At 32.8% G+C, this 19,645-nt stretch overlaps 4 protein-coding genes across 4 annotated transcripts in view; 2 read left to right on the forward strand and 2 right to left on the reverse strand.

Moving 5' to 3' along the window:
- Nucleotides 1-7,467, reverse strand: part of LOC135839178 (agrin) — a 200,655-nt gene extending 193,188 nt beyond the window's left edge. The window contains exon 1 of the mRNA XM_065355090.1: nucleotides 7,240-7,467. The gene's annotated coding sequence lies outside the window, so the exon portion shown is untranslated. The remainder of the gene's footprint in view (nucleotides 1-7,239) is intronic.
- On the forward strand, nucleotides 231-5,915 carry LOC135839175 (glutamyl aminopeptidase-like). Its single transcript, XM_065355084.1, has 14 exons — nucleotides 231-785; nucleotides 868-1,026; nucleotides 1,787-2,086; nucleotides 2,167-2,350; nucleotides 2,439-2,598; nucleotides 2,809-2,887; nucleotides 2,977-3,163; nucleotides 3,229-3,424; nucleotides 3,632-3,906; nucleotides 4,022-4,206; nucleotides 4,302-4,475; nucleotides 4,560-4,706; nucleotides 4,794-4,881; nucleotides 4,961-5,915. Exons 1-14 carry the CDS (start codon nucleotides 346-348, stop codon nucleotides 5,264-5,266), a joined length of 2,880 nt encoding a protein of 959 aa, XP_065211156.1. The 5' UTR covers nucleotides 231-345; the 3' UTR covers nucleotides 5,267-5,915.
- An 8,703-nt stretch (nucleotides 7,468-16,170) lies between the features above and the next one.
- Nucleotides 16,171-17,820, forward strand: LOC135841082 (enoyl-[acyl-carrier-protein] reductase, mitochondrial-like). Its single transcript, XM_065357884.1, has 4 exons — nucleotides 16,171-16,472; nucleotides 16,548-16,784; nucleotides 16,857-17,131; nucleotides 17,208-17,820. The coding sequence occupies exons 1-4, from the start codon at nucleotides 16,308-16,310 to the stop codon at nucleotides 17,611-17,613; spliced, it is 1,083 nt and encodes a 360-aa protein (XP_065213956.1). The 5' UTR covers nucleotides 16,171-16,307; the 3' UTR covers nucleotides 17,614-17,820.
- Nucleotides 17,206-19,645, reverse strand: part of LOC135841083 (ras-like GTP-binding protein rhoA) — a 48,109-nt gene continuing 45,669 nt past the window's right edge. Inside the window, exon 5 of the mRNA XM_065357885.1 lies at nucleotides 17,206-19,062. Within this exon, the coding sequence (XP_065213957.1) occupies nucleotides 18,826-19,062 (237 nt within the window). The 3' untranslated portion in view covers nucleotides 17,206-18,825. The remainder of the gene's footprint in view (nucleotides 19,063-19,645) is intronic.

Raw genomic sequence — 19,645 nt, forward strand, 5'->3', positions numbered from 1 at the left:
GAGGAATTTATTAAAAGCGGATGTTTACATAAGTAAGTACAATTAATACACATGTATCTACATATATCCCATGAAACTACCACTGTACAATCATTCAGATACTTCGATAATTCTGCATATGTAATTGATTCTTCGCAACCTACTCGTTCACGCAACCACTTATACACAGTGATTAGGTACTCATAACACCCTTTATTCGAACGTTTAATGATAAGCATTCTCATTCAAAATTGCCGGATAAAGATACTCAGGCGTATTATTTATAAGTCTTGCCCAGTATAAAAATTGTACTAATTACCTACGTATTTTTAATGAAACAGTCAGTTCGGCGATTGTATTTGCACGATGAAAGCTGTGATTTTCTCTTTAGTTTTTGCACTATGCGCGAAAATTCCAACAACTCTCGCTGTTGATGGAAAGTCTTACCGTTTGCCTAATGCAAACATCGTCGTCAACTCGTATACATTGAAGATTATACCGGAATTGCGAAATGAATTTAGTTTCGAAGGAACTGTACTAATAGAAGTGAAAATTTTAGAAAGAACCAAATGTATCACCATGAATAGCAAAAATCTGTACTTGAAGCAGATCAACGTATACAATGGACATACGTCTCTTAACGGAGATTACAAATTGCTGGAAGATAAAGAAATGTTGGAAATGTGTTTTTCGAAAGAAATTTCTATGTATGAAACACTCACAATATCAATTTCTTTTAAGGGAGAGGTCAGAGACGATTTCAAAGGCCTATACAAAGTGCAATATGAAGAAAATGGTTCCAAAAAGTAAATATAGCTTCTTCGAATTGAAAATTATCATCATTTTTTTTAAAAATACTAATCTCATAAAAATGGTATTTTGTGGTAGATGGTTAGCAGCCACACTTCTAGAACCGACGAACGCGAGAATGGTCTTCCCATGCTTCGATGAGCCGCAATATAAAGCCAAATTCCATTTGTCACTTGCTCGATACCGTGATCAATCATCTCTCAGTATAACACCTTTGAGCGAAACCAGCAAAGAAGAGTAAGTTGATAAAAACAATATTTTTAAGAAAAAAGCTTTAATATCCACGTACGAGTAAATTTAGTAGAAAAAAGTTAAAGATGGAAACACAAATTGTATCAATTGATACGAGTTTTTTTTAAAGAGATTCTGAATTTCTACTCCGGTTTTCAATTTTAATGCATTGCATAACTATGTATTTGATCGTAATGTCAGTATCTAATTTTTTTTACATTTTGAATTTCTTTCCGTGTGATTAAGAGTATACTTACGTAGGTATGTGAGTCAAATCGTGACGAAAAAACTTCTTCGCCCACACCTCTCCTCTGCCACAATGCGCCTCTGAGGCAATAAAACCAATAAAACGGTAACAAAATTCTCACACGAAAATTACCAAAATTTCGAGTTCTACCCTCCCATCAGAAGCCAATGTTGCATATTATTGAAAATTGACGTCAAAAATGGACTTGGAGACAATAACTTTTAATTTGATACCCCACATGAAGTTTTCTAAATTTTGAGTTTTGCCCCTCTCCTCCTAGGGGTTTGGTTGGGATCTGGAATAAAAATTTCCAGAAAAATGAAATCGGCATATTTGAAAACTTCCCTAAACCAAAGCTCAGATTTTTGGCGTGCTAGAACTTTCTAGGGACCACTGCGCGGCATGTCCAAGGGCCCCATTGCAACCGCAATACCTAAGTGGCTGCCACTGCTTACTAAGTACACACAAAATTTTCATTTTCACATTCAGTCATCTCACTAATGTAATATAATAATTCAGTCCAGGGATCGATAATCGAGTATGGGATACTTTTTCGGATTCAGTGCCTTGTCCACCTTACATGATGTCATTCACTATACACTCATTTGCCTCTCGAACCCTCCGAAGCGGATATTTGACAGTTTATTCAAGAAAACATACAGACAAAGACGTTAGCTTCATCATATCCAATTACCCCGCATGGTATGCCGCAGTTTGCGATTATGTGAACATACACAATTATTTTGATCAGTATATAGACATCATCGCGCTGCCCGATGGCAATGAATTTTCTCAAAAAGGCACATTGATGATTTACAAGTAATCAAGAGTTATATTGAAAAAAATTGCATCCGGAATACGAAGCAGCTGAGTTAATTTGCGACTCTTTGTTCTCTCAGGGAAAAAGACGTACTTCAAATTGAAGGAGTAGATGTGGAAAAAAACAAAGAAGAAATAACGAAAGCATCAATCCATAAGGTTTACCATTTGTGGATAGGGGGTTATGCAAGACTTGACTGGTGGAGTGATACATGGTTGAGCGAATCGTTTGGCATTTATCTTCAATATGTGATTGCTAATCAAGTAAGGAATTGTTGATTATGGCGTGCAAAGAGTAAGTGTGGCTCATTACAGGCAGATTTACATCAAATAATTATTTGTACTTATTTAGATGAATTCTGAATGGGAAATGGAAAATCGTTTTATAACCGAAGTATTACAAGAAGCACTTTTCGAGGAAGAAATGCACTTCGTTTCAGCTGTATCTTCATCCACAAAATCACCCAGTGAAATACAAAATCAAAAATTCAATTCCTTCATAAATAGAAAAGGTATTTTCAATACAAAGTTATCAAAAATAATACCTGTAAAATTTATTTATTAAATTTGGGTGCTGGTTTAAATTTGTAACGAGTGCTTCTGACGACAACATCAAACATTTTTCGAGTGGGTTTACTGGCAATGAAAACACTACGCAATCAAACGACTAAACTTATATGAACTTTTGAATCTTTCACAATTTCAATTTTATTTCATATTAGGAGCGTCCATCATTAATATGCTTCAGCAGATTGTCAATCCTTATCTGAAACTAGCATTTCAAAATGTAATCCGTAAAGCGTAAGTAATTCTTGTACCTATTCATTTCTATAATGCACCATTATTTATGGTTAAGTACTTAATAAATTCGAATTCTATTTCAATTGAAGTCATGAAGATAGATCCGAGATAAAGTCTAACGATCTGTGGAATGAAATTGACCGCCAGATCAAAAACAAAAATTTGTTACCTTCTGACATGTCCGTCACAGATTTCATGCAAACCTGGCTACAAAATTCAGGATATCCGTTAATCACAGTACTTACAAATGAACACGGAGAAGTCACAATGAAACAAGTGAGAATTTCGTTGAATTGAAATCGTTCTTGGAAAGAATAAATATTGATGAAGTTTCATCACAGGAAACCTATCAGTCATCTAGAACAACAAATGAAATTCTTGATTATACTTGGATAATCCCAATCACCTGTAAGAAAAAATCATCAACAGGCTGCTGTGCAAATAAGAAGTTTAACAAGTGGTTGCGTAATTCCGAACTTGTAACCACAGATCATCGAGTAAATAAAGATGAATGGATTTTATGCAATTTAAATCAAGGTACCTATGTACTTATTACGTTCAATTTGAAATTAGAATAGGTAGGTACATATTAGTATCTAAGGAGCAGGCTATTTTCCTGTAAAATTTTCAAGTGGTTGGTACTTATACTTCAGAAATATGTTATAATATTATGTTGCACGTACATCATACACGGGACATGTTAGGTTTACCTATACCTATTTATAATATTCAACTTGATTTCAGGATATTATAGAGTTACCTACACAAAGGAAAATTGGCTACTTCTCACAGAGCAACTAAAATCACAACCAAGCAAAATTGATAGACTCAGCAGAGCTCAATTAATTGATGATTCTTTTCATTTAGCTATCAATAACAAACTACCATTTTCAATCGTTTATAACTTGGGCACATATTTAGAAAAAGAATCAGATATGCTACCCTGGTTTTCATTCGTTAAATACGTCAACTATTTCTTGAGATATTATGAGGAAACAGATGTTTTCGAATACTTAAGGGTAAGAAAATGAAAATTTACAGATAGGTAGCTTATAATGTGTTACCTTCATAATACATACTGCAGAATCTCCTTTTTTTTTATAAACCAAAAATAATTTCAAGACCAACTTTCAGAGGTATTTTTTGAATCTTATCACACCACAATACAAAAGGATAGGATTTCGGGCTAAAAAAGAAGACGATTACATTACAAGAATTGGCAGACCATACATCCTTGCCATTGCTTGTCGAGTAGGATTACAGGATTGTCTCTCCGAGTCTGCTCAAATGTACAACACTTACATCAATGATCTAACAAAGTAATTTTCTTTTTCTTAAGATTGTCAAGTAACTACAAAATTGTTTCAGGCATACGTATTAAATTTTGATTTCATGATTTTCATCTCTATTACAGAGTACCCGCAGAGTGGAAGTACGTGGTTTATTGCAGATCATTTGAAACACTACAATATAAACAAGCAGCATGGAATAAATTATGGACGATGCATAGGAATTCTCATACAATGAGCGAGAAAGAATTGATACTCTCATCTATGGCATGTGCGAACGACGATACTTTATTTAAAAAGTAGGCCATGTAAATTTATATCAGTTGAATTTTTCAACAAATTGAATTTGGTAAAAATTGAAATTTTTCAAAAATTGTTAATAGGTACCTAAAAATGGCAATTGACACAGATGCATCTAAATCTACATTGTACTATTATGAGAAAGAATGCATTGTTAAATCAATCGTCAAGTTTTACAAAGGAATCACAGCTGTTTTAGAAATAATGGCGGAACTGATATCAAATTTAAGGTAAATCTGACACATATTTTTTAAGGCAAAATCATTTTATTCAATACAAAGAACGATTAATTACAATTTTGGCAAAATTTTGATTAGGTTTCAGTCTGCACAAACCAAGCAAGTATTAATTTTAATGACTAAGGAAATTCAATTCAGTATCAACTCGTTGGAACATGTAGAGAAAGTAATGTTCAAATACCTATCTGAAACCTGTATCATAAAAATGTTCAATTTTTTATTTTCAATGACGTTTTTTTTTTCAGGCGAAACAAATATTGAAACAGCTGGAAAGTCAAAAAGATGACAATTCAGAACTGCTGGAAATTTTAAGACAATCTATCAATTTGGGCAATAGAAAAATTGATCATAAAATTAAGAATAGTGATGATATCAAGCAAGCTCTTCATGAAATCACAGGATATACTGCGCCTAACCAGAGCACTAATACAACCAATCCATCAAAAAATACCACCGATTCACGTAATATGCCATCTTCGGGCAGTAGAATGACAACTTTGACGGCTCAATGTTTAATCTTTTTCATAATATCAATTCTTATTACAATTTAAAGATGCATAATTATGCACATAGGAACATATTTGAAATTTTACTGTGAATTTAATAGGTAGGTATTATTCCCATCCACCATTGGCTCATTTATTGGCTCCATGTTCACATGAAAATACGATTTATCCGATCTGGTTGCAAATGCGATTTTTTTTATTAAAACGCCGCAATTTCCCCAGAAAAAGTTATTTGAAAGAAATTCTAGCAAAACCAACATCGGGTACATTGAATTTTATTGCTCTCTAAAAAAATTGATGTGAAAAACTGCAATGTTTTTTTAAAACCATCTGAAAGGAAATTATTTTTTTAGAGAGTGATTCAATGTACCGAACGTTGGTTTCGGTGGAATTTCTTTGAATAACTGATAAACTAAAAAAATCAAATTTGGATTCACTTTATAAATTATAAGTTTATTTATAGTATGTAGGTCTACAAACCTACGACTTCGAGGTAAATATACTTGAGGAGGGGGAGCGGATGCAATCAAACACAGACTCAGTATCAGAAATTACTCCGAAAAATGGCAAAATTGAAGAAAAAAACAGCTGATAATCTGCTCAGTTAGAAAACACTTTTTAATATGTAAGATGAAACGTAATTTTTTACAGTAAGTCAGTAAGTGCATTAAGACCAATAAATTGAGAATTTACATTTTGTTTTTTTCAATACCTACTGAAATTAACGATAGATAAGCAAAAAAAAACAATTGAAGGAAAATGGTTTGTGTATAATATAATAATATTACTTCATAGCATATTTGAAATAGTGATTCAGCTTTTTTCAATCAAAACTTTAATCAACTTCATGCCCTCTACCTGGCACTAAGAAAAAAATACGTAGGATCGATCATATGTACAAACTGGATGAGAATTGAACATTCATAATAATTATTTCAAAATAACGCCATAAAATGTTTTTTCAAATTTTCGCTAAAAGTGTGTTTCCGTGTTTCAACGAACCACATTTCTAATCTCCGTTCCTCCTCCACATTGCAAAGTGAGACGAACAAGATACTTTTCAATGCAACCTTCTACTATCTAATCCGAACCGAAACTGAGTAAGTAGATATGTAAGCTGTTAGCTATCACCCTAGCCCCTTAAACATATCATTCATAACTTTAACTCGCCACTCTAGTATTAAAAAAAACTTCTCCATTTCAGTTGGGAAAATAACATCATGTGGGATACTTTTGACACTCAAAAACCAATATTCCAACACTTATGCCTTGACATTTTATGATATTGAATTTCAATTTACACTGCAGTTGGGTGAACCACAAAAACTAAAATCGGAAGCAAAATGAGCACCAATTGGCTTCAAACACCGGAAAAATTCTGTTGAAGAAAAATTGGAACAGTGCTATTGTATTATTTGTATTAGACAGTTGACTGGGATTGGCAGTTCATAGATGTAATAGGAAGTGATGCTTATATTTATCTACGTAATAGCCGTATGACGGCGCGGCGTTGACTGATCAGATCTGCAGATCAACTCATCTCCGACTATAATGAATCGTAGGTATCTCTACTGAATTATACCTACGTATTTTTCAAAACTCAAAAGAAACACCACTATTTACTCACTACTGCAAATATTTGTGCTTTACGATCTTTAGATTTTATTTATCAGATTTGAACGAACTAGCATTGAAACTTGGCTCGAATTAGACATATTTATTTTTGATAAAATCGCTCGATCATCAGTTCAGTGGAAGACATTGGTGATAGTAACATTCCAATGCTTAAGTTTTTCAGATTTTCATTTCCAAACTGATTGACAAACTGTATCACAGCTTGGAACGCAAAACGAATTATTTGATACTCACATCATGAAAAAAAATAAGGAAAGATTTAGTTTACTTACTTGGCATGAAAATTGATATCAAGAAATGGCTGACATCAACCTCGATTACAATAGAAAAGTATAAGTTGCAAAATATTAAGATATTCATCTACGTCAAAGTTTGGTACATACCGTTTAAATGCAGCTGTCATCGGATACCGTTGAACAAGCATCTGAATCATCTTTGGTGAAATGAACGACCATAAATGCCATGATCCGAAAGTCACATTTAAGTAAGTATGCTAAAGTTATGAGCACAGTCACACAATTATTTTCATTAAATGAAATAATTGATTAAATATCAATTTCACATCACAAAATTAACTAACGTAACGATCACGATACACACGATGACACGAACAGCTGATGAATACTAAAACAAATGCATGCATATACAATAAACATTCTTCAACAACTGATAAGATTTTAAGAAAACGAAAAGAACCTGGACTCACCACCGCATGGACAACTGAACATCCGGATTCGTGATTGGTTACATCATTCACGGCTTATTGCTCTAGTTCCCTAATCCCTAGTTGCTCTTGAAATGACTGAAATGAAATGAGAGGAAAATTTGAATTTTTAAAACAACATATTAGTGATGGCAAACTATCGATAGTTTTTCAATAGTATCGATAGTTTTTTTTAACTATCGATAGTTTGACCGATAGTTTTTTTTAAAAGTATTGAAAAAACTATCGATAGTTTTTGGATGCTATCGAACTATCGAAAATCCAATGTTTTATTGAATTTTTAACCAAATTTTTGTAAAAAAGGATCGCTATTGCTCATTTTTTCAATAAAAAAAAGTATTGTTTCTTTTTTTCTCTCTCAAAATGATGTCCCTTGATTTTTTCAGATAAAAAACGTAATAATGAACCTCCAAACTCGTGGAATCACATCCATTATCAGTTTTTAATGAAAATTGAAAACTATCGAAAAAACTATCGATAGTATCAATAGTTTTTGTTACTACCGAAAAAACTATCGATAGTAAAAACTATTGAAATTTTCACTCGAAAACACTATCAATAGTGAAAACTATCGACCGTTGCCATCACTACAACATATTGCTCTTTATCATTGAATACATACATATATTCCTGTAAACAGTGAAACCTACTTACCTAGGTACTAATAATTTTTTATTTCAGATTTGAACTCTTCGAATATGTTTATCTTTATTCTTAATATTTTTTACGTACTTTTAGTCGGAGGTTGAACAGAAAACACGAAGATTTTGAATTAACGGGGGTGAAAGAAGAGGAGGTGAGATTGCAGCAATCAGCACTGCATTTTCTCGTACAAACGCAGAGCTGGAAAGAAAACTGAAAATGTTTCAATTGATTTGATTTTATACTTGTAGGTATTCAAATTTTGATAGATATTGAATTGTCATGTGTGAATGAACAAATTTCTGATTTAAACTTCAGCATTTTTTTTTTAGCGAAAAAAAGTTAGTTCATCCCTTAATTATTTGATTTGTGAATTTTCAAAAGATCTGAAAATGATCAGGTATTTGGAAGTTAAAATATTCACAATTCACATACCTACCTACATATTTGTATTATACCTAATTACCTACTTATTCTCAACCATTAAACTAACTGTTTTTTTTAATCAGTTTTTCCCACTTTGGAATTATTTAATAAAAAATAAGTATAGTTTTAAACATCCCATCTTCCAAAATAGGTTTTTGAGATCAGCCTAATTTTTTCACAGTCTTTCTCAAGCACGCATGACTCATGAGGCACGCTCCAAAAACATGAAAAATTACTTAATAGATGAGATTTCATTCAACGGATTTTTCCACGTTTGAGAAAATTCATTAAGTAGGGACGCAGAATTGAATGATTCAAAAAAAAAAAAAAAAAATTGAAAACTGGAACCCCGAAAAAATATTTTTATTTACCCCCCTGCCATCACTTTAAAAGCGCCAAAATGTTCAAAATTTATTATTTTTAAGAAAAAACAAATTTTTGAAAACGATACAAAAATACAGGGATAGGTAGGTACCTAACTATGTAATCAAAAAAATATAATTCAATTCATCATAATATTATTCATGATCTCATTTTCTGAGTAATCTCTCTTTTTACTCCTTCTCTTTACACGACAGAGTGGTTAGCTACACAATCTATGCGACAGAAATTAAAATTACATTTCTTTTTATTAAATAGGTACATTAACATTACAATAATTTCAATTTGAGAGGTGAATTTTGATTTGTTTTGAAACTTTTTTATACAAGAAATAGGGTCATTTTGGACATTTTTCCCAGCTTGCACCAGCACTTTCGCCGGCCATACTTTCATATTCCATCATCTCTCTAATAGCGCAGTATAGTGAACTAGATCGTGAAATCACCAATTTTCAAAATTTTTTGATCTTGATGTAAGTAAGTACATTTTAAAGGTTAAGACAAATAACTTAGGTATGTTTTTTATTTTTATACGCTCGTAAATTCCTAATCTTGAGTCTTGATCTCGGATTTTTTCAATTTTCTACAGTTGCTTGAGGATAGGTATAAAACCAGTATGTATACAGAAGTGGGTACCTACCTATTTTACTTTTCATCATGATATGTGAGTTTGAGATCCTGTCATGCTTAAATTAGGTAAGGTACCTACCTATCCCATGAGACATTAAATGGAATATGTAGGGACTCATACTATGTACTGACATAATTCTCAAGTCGATTAAAATACTTACTTACTGTAAGTTTTATCTGTGCATTGCCTCAGTCGTAAGTTGTTATCCAATTCGATTTGTTTAAAATAACGACTGGTCTTTACGTTTTCGGTGTAATGATAACGAATTTTCTCTGATAAAGTTAATCGATCCTATGACTGATAAATTATCGTTGGAAATGAAAAGATGATTTCAAATTATTTTTGCTTACAAATAAGCTTGCGATCTCAGTAAAATATTCTCTGTTATATGCATTTTTTTCTCCTCATATTGATATTTTTAGTACTCTAGGTACCTAAAATAATGAAGCGTTTACAAGAATTCATAATTGTATTGATTGTGCATTTCTGTGATTTTCTTACTAAAATAAATGAAGGTAGGTAATTCAAACTTCACTTAAATTCCGCTCAATGAGCTCTGCTCATAATATTAAGTATACAGGAAATTATCGTTTTAAGCACACTAATTACTAACGTATAGCCAGGGGTGTGGGGGGACAACACAGGCAATTCCCCTCCTCGCAGATGAAAATTTGAAATAAAATTAGCAAAAATTTGTGTTTTTTCGTTTATTGAACTAATTTTTTCCAAATATTTTCACTTTTGCATTCACTCGAGCAGTAATTTCAACTTGGTTTCATAAAATAGTCATAGGTTTACCTCCGCATAACGCATATCGCATATTTTGAATAAAGTGATTTTCAGAAAATTATCTCAAATTTTGATTTTTTTAAATGCCAAATGGCTTTGTCTCTCCTTGGAAAAATCTCGGCTACCACTGATAGTGATTTCAACTCAACCAATTTCTTCACTCGGCGGTACGTGAAAAACAAAGTAGTCTCCATTTTATTTTCAAAAAATTGCAATAACACATTATACAGGGATGGAAAAAGTCAGCCTCATCTTGCAAATTTCAGAAATTGAATGATGAAATTTTCACATTTCAAAAAGTTTTAGTTTTTTGTAAATAAATCAAAAACTGAGCATCCTAGAAAAAAACTAATGACATTATGTCGATTGGAAATTTAATTCTCTACAATTTTGGTCATATGTAATTTTTTCATAGGACGCTTCCTTTCGCCTCCAGATCGATTTTTATGAAACACAGTATGCAAATTTTTCAAAAAATAATTTCAAAAAGTTTTAATTTTTTGTCAAAAAAGCAAAAACTAAGTATCCTAGCGAAAAACCAATTATTCGTTATCATTAAATTGAAGTTCTTCAACTCCATTAATTTTTGATAAAATCGAATTTTCAAAGCAAAAACATGCAGCAATGCAGCATTACTGGTGAAAAAAAATGATCTGCGGAAAATTTTGAATGGGATCATAGATTGACGAATCGTTGTGGTATAATGATCCGGATCACGGATCACGATTCCTACTGCAGAATTACCTTCACCTTAATCCATAATCCTTATTCCTTAACCGAAAAAAATTACGGTAATTTTTTTGGAAATGTTTAATTAATTTTAAGTAGGTAATAATTAAAGGTGGAACCTTTGACTCACATTTTTTTTCGGTTCGCATCCCTACTTTCTCCCTACAATGGATTTCATCAATCATTTAATGATTGAGGATTGTATAATGATTATCATTGGCCCTGATCATTATACAATCCGTCAATCTCATTATTTTTCTCATTCTCATTCATGTTGCCCGGATGCCCGCCAAAGCGCCAACACCACTAGCGCTTCTAGCGCTATTTTTGTCAACTACTGATTACTCCTGTTCCGATATTTAGAGGTTTTTAGAAGTAAATATAAAATTTGTGGCGATTTTTTTTATTGAACGCGGGATGCGTAACAAATCACAATCTGAGATGGCCTGTATGATTCTTTTTTCTGGTGCATCAGTTCACTTGACAGTTGATTCTTTTTTCATTTTTTGATTTTTTTTTTTTTTTTAATCGAATTCAAAATTATTGGGTTTATTACGCTAAGTTTACGCAAACTTTTTTCCAACTTCCCAAGCCTTGATTTATAAATCCAAATTAACGTTTCCTAATTCTTACAAGTTCCACTTGGTGACTTTGGATTCCTTTCCTATACTAAATTAAATTGTACCGAGTCTTAACGAGTCTTACACCATTTTAATCGTACCTACTTAATTAAAAACACATACATCCTATATTTCAGAATCGCAGGATATGCGCATGGCAGTAGAACACTGAACAACATACACTTACAATACTCGCACATTAGCTTTCCAAAGCTGCAGATGAAAAGCTTAAGAACCGCGATACATATTATAGCAATGCGACTGCGAGGAAGTTCCGCCAAAAAAGAAAATCTTTTTTTTGAGAGTTTGAAAATTTCCTTAATTTAATTTGGTCTCAAACTCTTATTAGTCTTATTTAAGATTTTTTAAATCAAGTGTGTGAAGTGTGGACACGGAGTCTAAAAATGGTTTAATTTAGAATAGTAATTTCACATTTGAGACGAGGTAATCGTCATTTGAAAAGAGAATGGCCTAAAACCCCCTGAACCAAATTTTCAGCCTACCAATTTCATTTCTCGATTTTTTTTTGGCGAACGTTTGAAAATTCAAAGTTGACTGTTTTTGGTGATTTATGCTTTTTTTAAAAAAGGTACGTACTTGATCAGTAAAAATGATCAAAATGTGTAAGTCCTAAGTCCTAAAACTGATATCAATTCCCCAAATCCAAATTTCACGATTTCCAGCCATTCTGGAGCCTCCAGCGCGATTTTTCAATTTCTACAGAATTTTGAATTTGCTCCAGAGGGCGTGAAAATGAAGTTGGGCAGCTAAAAAATCGAATTGTGTGTTACCACATTTGAGCTGATTTTGGGAGGGACATCTCAAGAGTGGTTTTTGGATCAGTTTATTTCATAGGTATGTAATAAAAATATCCAAAAATCAAAAGTTTCCCAATGCGAGGAAATTTTCGAAATTTGCGCGAATCACTGTATTTTGTCCAGAACTAACACACCGAGGGCGAATTTCTCCATTTCCATGCCATTCTGGATTTTTTGAATGCATATTTTTATTACGAAATAAGGTGGTTAAAAAACACCATTCTTAAGGTATCCCTTCCAAAATCGGCTCATATGTGCATTAACTCGTTAAATAGGTCAAGTACATATAACACACAACTTTATTTTTAGCTACCCAAATTCATATTCACGCCTTCTGGAGCAAATTTAAAATTCTGGAGGAATTAAAAATCACGCTGTGGGCTTCAGAATGTCTGGAAATGGGGAAATTGTCCTGTGGAGGGGGGGGGGGTTATTGGTTGATTTTGTAAAATCTTGAATGTCGTTACCTTAATACCAAATCCGAGTATGTCCATACAAAAAAAGGACGATTTTACGCACCACTGATAAGGCTCGGATATGCTCGGAAGGGTTCGTTGAGTTCTGATTGAACATCGGTCAGCTTCGTGTATCTTCGGTGGTGCATTTTAGCTGTACTCCGATGCAAATTTTTCAATTCAGGGCTTCCCAGAGCCTTATCAGTGACGCAAAACGACGATGTTTTTTTGGATGGACATACTCGGATTTGGCATTAAGGTAACGATGTTCAAAAAATGTTTGAAGCGAAAAAAGTCAATAGTAAAAAATTTCAAGTGCTAAAGTGCGTTATTCGATTTTTCGTGAATTTTTGAAAATCCAATTTTGGCCAAAAATGAGGGAAAAAATCAAAATTTTACCAAATTGACCAAGAAAGCTGAAATTTGGGGTACACCCTATTTTCGACATGCCAAATCAATTGGAAACGGTTTCAATCCGTTTTGAGCAGCTCTGGAGCCTCCAGCAGATTTTAAAACTAGAAATTCTCACAAAATTCCATCAAATTGGACTTGTAAAGCTGAAATTTATTCTAAAAACTCAATTCAACGCGCTACGAAGTACTGCAGGTGAATTTCAAGTCGTTCTGGAGCCTCCAGCGACTTTTTGAAATTTCCTGAAGCCTCCAGCAGATTTTTGTAACTTTAAATTTTTACAAAATTTCATCAATTATAAATGGAGATGGAAAGCTGAAATTTACTCTACACTTCAATTTTAACACCCTCTGAAGACGACTTCGAGTGGGTTCAAGTCTTTTTAGAGCCTCCAGCGACTTTTTTGAAAAGTACTGGAGCCTCCAGTAGATTTTTGAAACTTTAAATTTCTCTAAAATTTCATGAAACTGAGATGGAGATTCGAAATTCATTCTGCAAACTAATTTCAATACGCTACGAAGTCGACTGCTGCTTGATTTAAGTCGTTTTGGAGCCTCCAGCGACTTTTTGAAAGGTTGTAGGTATGGCGTTTTTTTGGAAAATTGAAATTTAATAAAACTAGCTGGAAGCTTCAAAAACATTTGAAACCACCATGTAGTCTGCGAAGTAAATTTCAGCTTGCTAACTCTATTTGATAAATCAATGTTGCGGGAATTTCAAGTTTCAAAAATCTGCTGGAGGCTCTAAAATGACTTGAACCCACCTGAAGTTGTTTTCAGATGGTGTTATAATTGGAGTGTAGATTAAATTTCAGCTCTCCATCTCCATTTGATGAAATTTTGTGAAAACTCAAAGTTTTAAAAATCTACTGGAGGCTCCAATAATTTTCAAAAAAAGTCGCTGGAGGCTCTAAAATGACTTGTACCCTCCTGAAGTTGTCTTCAGAGGGTGTAAAAATTGGAGTGTAGATTAAATTTCGGCTTTCCATCTCCGTTTGATGAAATTTTGGGAAATTTTCAGTTTCAAAACTTTACTGGAGGCTTCAAGAATTTTCAAAAAGTCGCTAGAGACTCCAAAATAACTGGAAATCTACCTGTAGTTGACTTCATAGCGTATTGAAATTAGTTTACCGAATAAATTTCGGCTTTCCAACAACACTTGAGGAAATTTCGTGAAAATTTACAGTTTCAAAAACTTACTGGAGGCTCCAGAATGACTTGAAATCCACCTGCTATCGACTTCATTCAATTTATTAAAATGAGTTCACAAAATGTATTTTATTTTGGCTTTCCAAATGCTTTTGATAAAATTTTGTGGAAATCTCAGGTTTTAAAAATCTACTGGAGGCTCCAGTAATTTTCAAAAAGTTGCTGGAGGCTTCAAAAGACATTATTTGTAGAGTAAATTTCGGCTTTCCAACTCAATTTGATGAAATTTTGTGGGAAATTCAATTTTCAAAAGTTTGGTAAAGACTCCGGTAATTTTTAAAAAGTCGCTGGAGGCTCTAGAATGACATGAACCCTCTCGAAGTCGTCTTCAAAGGGTGTTAAAATTGCTGGAGGCTCCAGTAAATTTCAAAAAGTCGCTGGAGGCTCCAGAACGACTTGAAATTCACCTGCAGTACTCCGTAGCGCGTTGAATTGAGTTTTTAGAATAAATTTCAGCTTTACAAGTCCAATTTGATGGAATTTTGTGAGAATTTCGAGTTTTAAAAATCTGCTGGAGGCTCCAGAACTGCTCAAAACGGATTGAAACCGTTTCCAATTGATTTGGCATGTCGAAAATAGAGTGTATCCCAAATTTCAGCTTTCTTGGTCAATTTGGTAAAATTTTGATTTTTTCCCTCATTTTTGGCCAAAATTTGATTTTCAAAAATTCACCAAAAATCGAAAAACGCACTTTAGCACTTGAAATTTTGACAGGTCATAAATTTTTGCATGATCTTTCGATCTACCTTTGTAAGGTTTGAAAAATTTCGTGCAAGTTCTATGTTCAAGCGCAAAATATGCGATTTTGGCTGACCTGTCATTTGCCAATCAAAATGGCCGCCATTTTGTAAGTAAGGCCAACTTTTTTTTGGCAAGTTTGCTTTAAAATGTTCCTTAAGATGTCCCCTTTAAGAAAAAAGTTGTCCCGGAGGATCGGCGTGGAGGGTGCAATTACTCCTATTGTCATATGCTGGACTATACTCACCGCAAAATTTCGATTTCGAGCAATTTCAAATCTCTCAGTAAAAAATTAATTACCGGCAATAAAATTTTGATTTCAAACAGTTGACTTGACTTAAAATACTCCCCGTGTATGTTGAGATGTTTGATGATAATGAATTTTTGAAAATGAAAAAAATCAAAAATTCAAAAATTCAAAATTGTAAAATGGTATTTTATCCTACTAGTAAAATAAAGTGATTTTTGACGATTTTTGAGGTTTATTTCCCGAGCAGAGCGAGGGAAGTAATTAAAAATCGTTGAAAATCACTTTATTTCACTAGTTGAATAACATATTTTATCTAAACGTGGGAAGAAAACGCGCATTTGATCACTCGAGCGACTAGCGAGAGTGAATAAAGTAGTGTTTTATTCTACTAGTAGGATAAAAGAATTTTATTTCATGAACGAAATAAACAGCTGTTACGCATCCCGCGTGCAAAAAGAAAAATCGCAAATTTGTGGACAAATTCAAATTGATAACGCTGATAACTGATGCGTAGTGTACTAGTGTAGCTTTTCAAACTTTACTTTAAATTCATGCGGTCTTTCAAACAAAAATAATATTAAATAATTCTTTAATGTACTTTCAAATATTAAGTGATCTGTAGCGCGCAAAATGATTTTTCGTAGATTAACTGTCTTAGCAACAAGAATTGATCATAAAGTAAACTTCGTAAGGTCAAATACTACCTGCACAAAATTGGTATTCGAAGGATACGGAGATCCTCTTAAAGTATTGAAACTTCAAAATGAAACTTTACCTCCTGTACAGAAAAATGAAGTAAGTTGGACTTGCTTGCTATGTAAATAAACGTTGAATTTTAGTGATTTAATCTAAACAATGGGCTGATTTTAGGTATTGGTAAAATTTCACATTGCGCCGGTTAATCCAGCCGATATCAATTTAATTCAAGGTGTGTATCCAGTTCCGGTGCAGTTTCCTGCCGTTGGTGGAACCGAAGGCGTTGGAGAAATTTTAGAGGTAGGAGATGAGGTTGAAGCTCTTCAACCGGGAGATAAGGTGATTCCTAACATTGAAGGTTTTGGTATATGGAGGAATTACGGTGTTTACAAAAGCGATTTACTTTATAAAGTGAGTATGGGTTTCATTAACGTGGTTTTTAATGAGTTCAGAAGCGTATTTTATGCGTTGTTTTTTCGTTAGGTGCCGAAACATGTGAATAATATTGAATTAGCTGGGATAGCTTCAAATCCTTGTACCGCATACCGAATGCTGAAAGATTTTGTGACACTTAACCCTGGCGATTCTGTGATACAGAATGGTGGAAACAGTGCATGTGGTCAAAATGTCATTCAATTATGTCGTATTCTGAACTACACGTCTATTAGTATTGTTCGAAATAGAACGGAAATAGACGAACTAAAATCTTACTTGAAATCATTAGGAGCAGATTATGTTTTCACCGAAGATGAAATAAGGTAATACAGCTTTTATTTTTTTTTGTTACGAATTGAAATATGTGAATACTTCATGTTTGAATATTTTATTTTCTAGAAGTGTTACCTTATTCAAGGATAAAAAAGTTCCAGAACCAAAATTGGGATTGAATTGCGTCGGAGGACGTAGTGTTCGTGAAATGGTTCGCCATATGAGCAACCAAAGTGTTTTGGTTACTTACGGAGGCATGTCCCGTGAACCAGTTACCATTCCTACATCGTCGTTTATATTCAAAAATATTTCATTAAGAGGTTACTGGATGACTCGGTGGACGAGAGAAAATAAAGTGTCTCCTGAAAGGCAGAGTATGTTTGAAGAGCTTGCAAATTATATGCATACTGGAAAATTAAAAGCTCCGGTACATAAAATTATACCTCTAAGTAATTTTAGTGAAGCTATTATGAAATCTTCCACTGTACAAGGTTTTGCCGGTTGTAAGTATTTACTTGATCTTCAGAAGTAAATGTATTGTTTAATGTATTTTAGATAAAACAAGGAATTTCGGTGTCTTTGCTCGGTGGGTGAATTTGAATTATAAATTCGTTGATATTCTTACATTCGTGAAATTATGAAGGAAGGTATTTCATATGTTGGCTATGTCACATTTTACTTGATTGCAAAATTGTCGTTAGTTCGAAGTATGAAAATATTAAATTCCCTTGTAATGAAATGTTACGTGTTGATAATATTCTCTTATCTATAAAAAATGTTATTATCTTTGTTACATGTAAACCGCATGTGGTATCAATATTCATCAAAATGTACGTATAAAAAACTGATTACCTCAAGTACTGTGAAATGAAAAATACTTTCAAGTACAACAAGTTTCTATATTCCATAACATCAACGTATTCAAAAATTTCTCAAGTAAAAAAATATTCACAAAATTCGTATTAATTTTTAACAATTTTACAAATTCATTTTGGATTTTAATTTATATCCAATAATGACAATGTGCAATACATTTCTGTCATAACTGTTGTTAAGTATTTTAAAAATAGGTAAAACACGTCACACAGATAGCTCACGGGTATACAAAATGAAATACAAGTATATAAAAATTAAAAATAGGTACAACAACGAAAAATAATCGATTACTCGGGTACAGGAAATAAAAGGCATGGAAATTTGAGCAAGCAAATTTTTCTATCTTGTCAATTTGTTTAATAATTCGTGCTATTCGTTTCCATATGCCTAGATATGTTAAATTATAATTATTTAAACTTAAATACGAAAATGAACTCGACCATAATTGAGGTTATACTACTTTCAGCGCGAAGGAGTTTCCTTTTTATGATTTTCTTTCACTCATTTGGAAAAAATACGCAATATATCACTAGAGCGTATTTTCACCAATTATTAATAAATTGACTTTTTTTGTTTTAATTCGTAAGAACAGCTCTTTTTTACATTTATTAAAGGAGGACGACCAGAAAAACTCGCAGAAAAATAAAATAAGTAAAAAAATTTGGTAGTATTAAAACTTTGAAATCTTACTTTTATTCGTCATTTTTTCACAAATTATTCTACTTGGCGATAAATAGGTTTCTATAAAGCTCTTTGTAGAAATCATTTCGTAGGTATAATTTTCGACGTTCATTTCTGTTAGAAACCTCGTACACAGAAATGTAATGATACAAGTATAATTTCAGTTTTGTTCAATAGTACGAATTAATTACATAACAACACAATTTTTAGTTCTATCGCGAAAGTTGAGATCAACTTTAGCTCGATGCCAAGTTCCATTATATCTATTCGAAGAAAATTTTTGATTCGATGATAAACTTTTATTCAATTTTCCTAAAGCTGCTAGTGCCGATACTTCAAATGCGTCTTGTATTGCCTTGGGACAAGTTTTTGACGATGTTTCTACGTACGTAGTAGCGCCAATTTGCCTGCTAACAGCAACTCCCTAAAAATAATAAATTGATGGTAAGTTAATTACGATGTATTCATCTGCTTAACCATTCAAGTAACAGTAATAAAAAGTAAGGAATTGCGTGGGGCAAAGTTTTCATGTAGAAGTCATCTTATGCAAATAAAGCATCATAATTTTGTAAGTTGAAGTTTACTATGTCATATCAAGCGTTATACGATGTAGAATGCAATTTACAAGTATCATACTTCTTGTTTCACAATGAGATTTGAAAAGCAGACGTAGTGTACATTAGGATTCTGCTACAAAGTAGGTAAGTACAAAATGAAACAAATAGCTACCTCTAAGTGAAATGCAATACAAAGAAATTACGTTTATATTGAGTTATAAATTTGTTATTTGGATGCTTTGTGATTTATAATTTTGTGTGGATTCCGTATTCGTATTCGAAAGAATTATTCTGGTACCAGTTTTGCTGAGAACATCGTTGTATGTGAAACTTACAGCGCAATTTTTCGTTTTCTTATAATTTCTTATAGCGAATATGTAGTAGAAAAAAGTACCTATCCAAAACTTTTGATTAGCACAGTTTTATTTGTTTGTGAAATTAAAGCAAGAG

The sequence above is a fragment of the Planococcus citri genome, chromosome 3 (genome assembly GCF_950023065.1).
Source record: "Planococcus citri chromosome 3, ihPlaCitr1.1, whole genome shotgun sequence".
Classification (NCBI taxonomy): Eukaryota; Metazoa; Arthropoda; class Insecta; order Hemiptera; family Pseudococcidae; genus Planococcus; species Planococcus citri.

Excerpts from the sequence above, each read along its gene's own strand:
- LOC135839175 (XM_065355084.1), top strand. The coding sequence starts at position 346 with ATGAAAGCTGTGATTTTCTCTTTAGTTTTTGCACTATGCGCGAAAATT. Across the intron at positions 2,888-2,976 it reads CAAAATGTAATCCGTAAAGC|TCATGAAGATAGATCCGAGA; the intron begins GTAAGTAATTCT and ends TTTCAATTGAAG. Across the intron at positions 4,476-4,559 it reads GACGATACTTTATTTAAAAA|GTACCTAAAAATGGCAATTG; the intron begins GTAGGCCATGTA and ends AATTGTTAATAG.
- LOC135841082 (XM_065357884.1), top strand. The coding sequence starts at position 16,308 with ATGATTTTTCGTAGATTAACTGTCTTAGCAACAAGAATTGATCATAAA. Across the intron at positions 16,473-16,547 it reads CTCCTGTACAGAAAAATGAA|GTATTGGTAAAATTTCACAT; the intron begins GTAAGTTGGACT and ends GGCTGATTTTAG. Across the intron at positions 16,785-16,856 it reads AAAGCGATTTACTTTATAAA|GTGCCGAAACATGTGAATAA; the intron begins GTGAGTATGGGT and ends TTTTTTCGTTAG.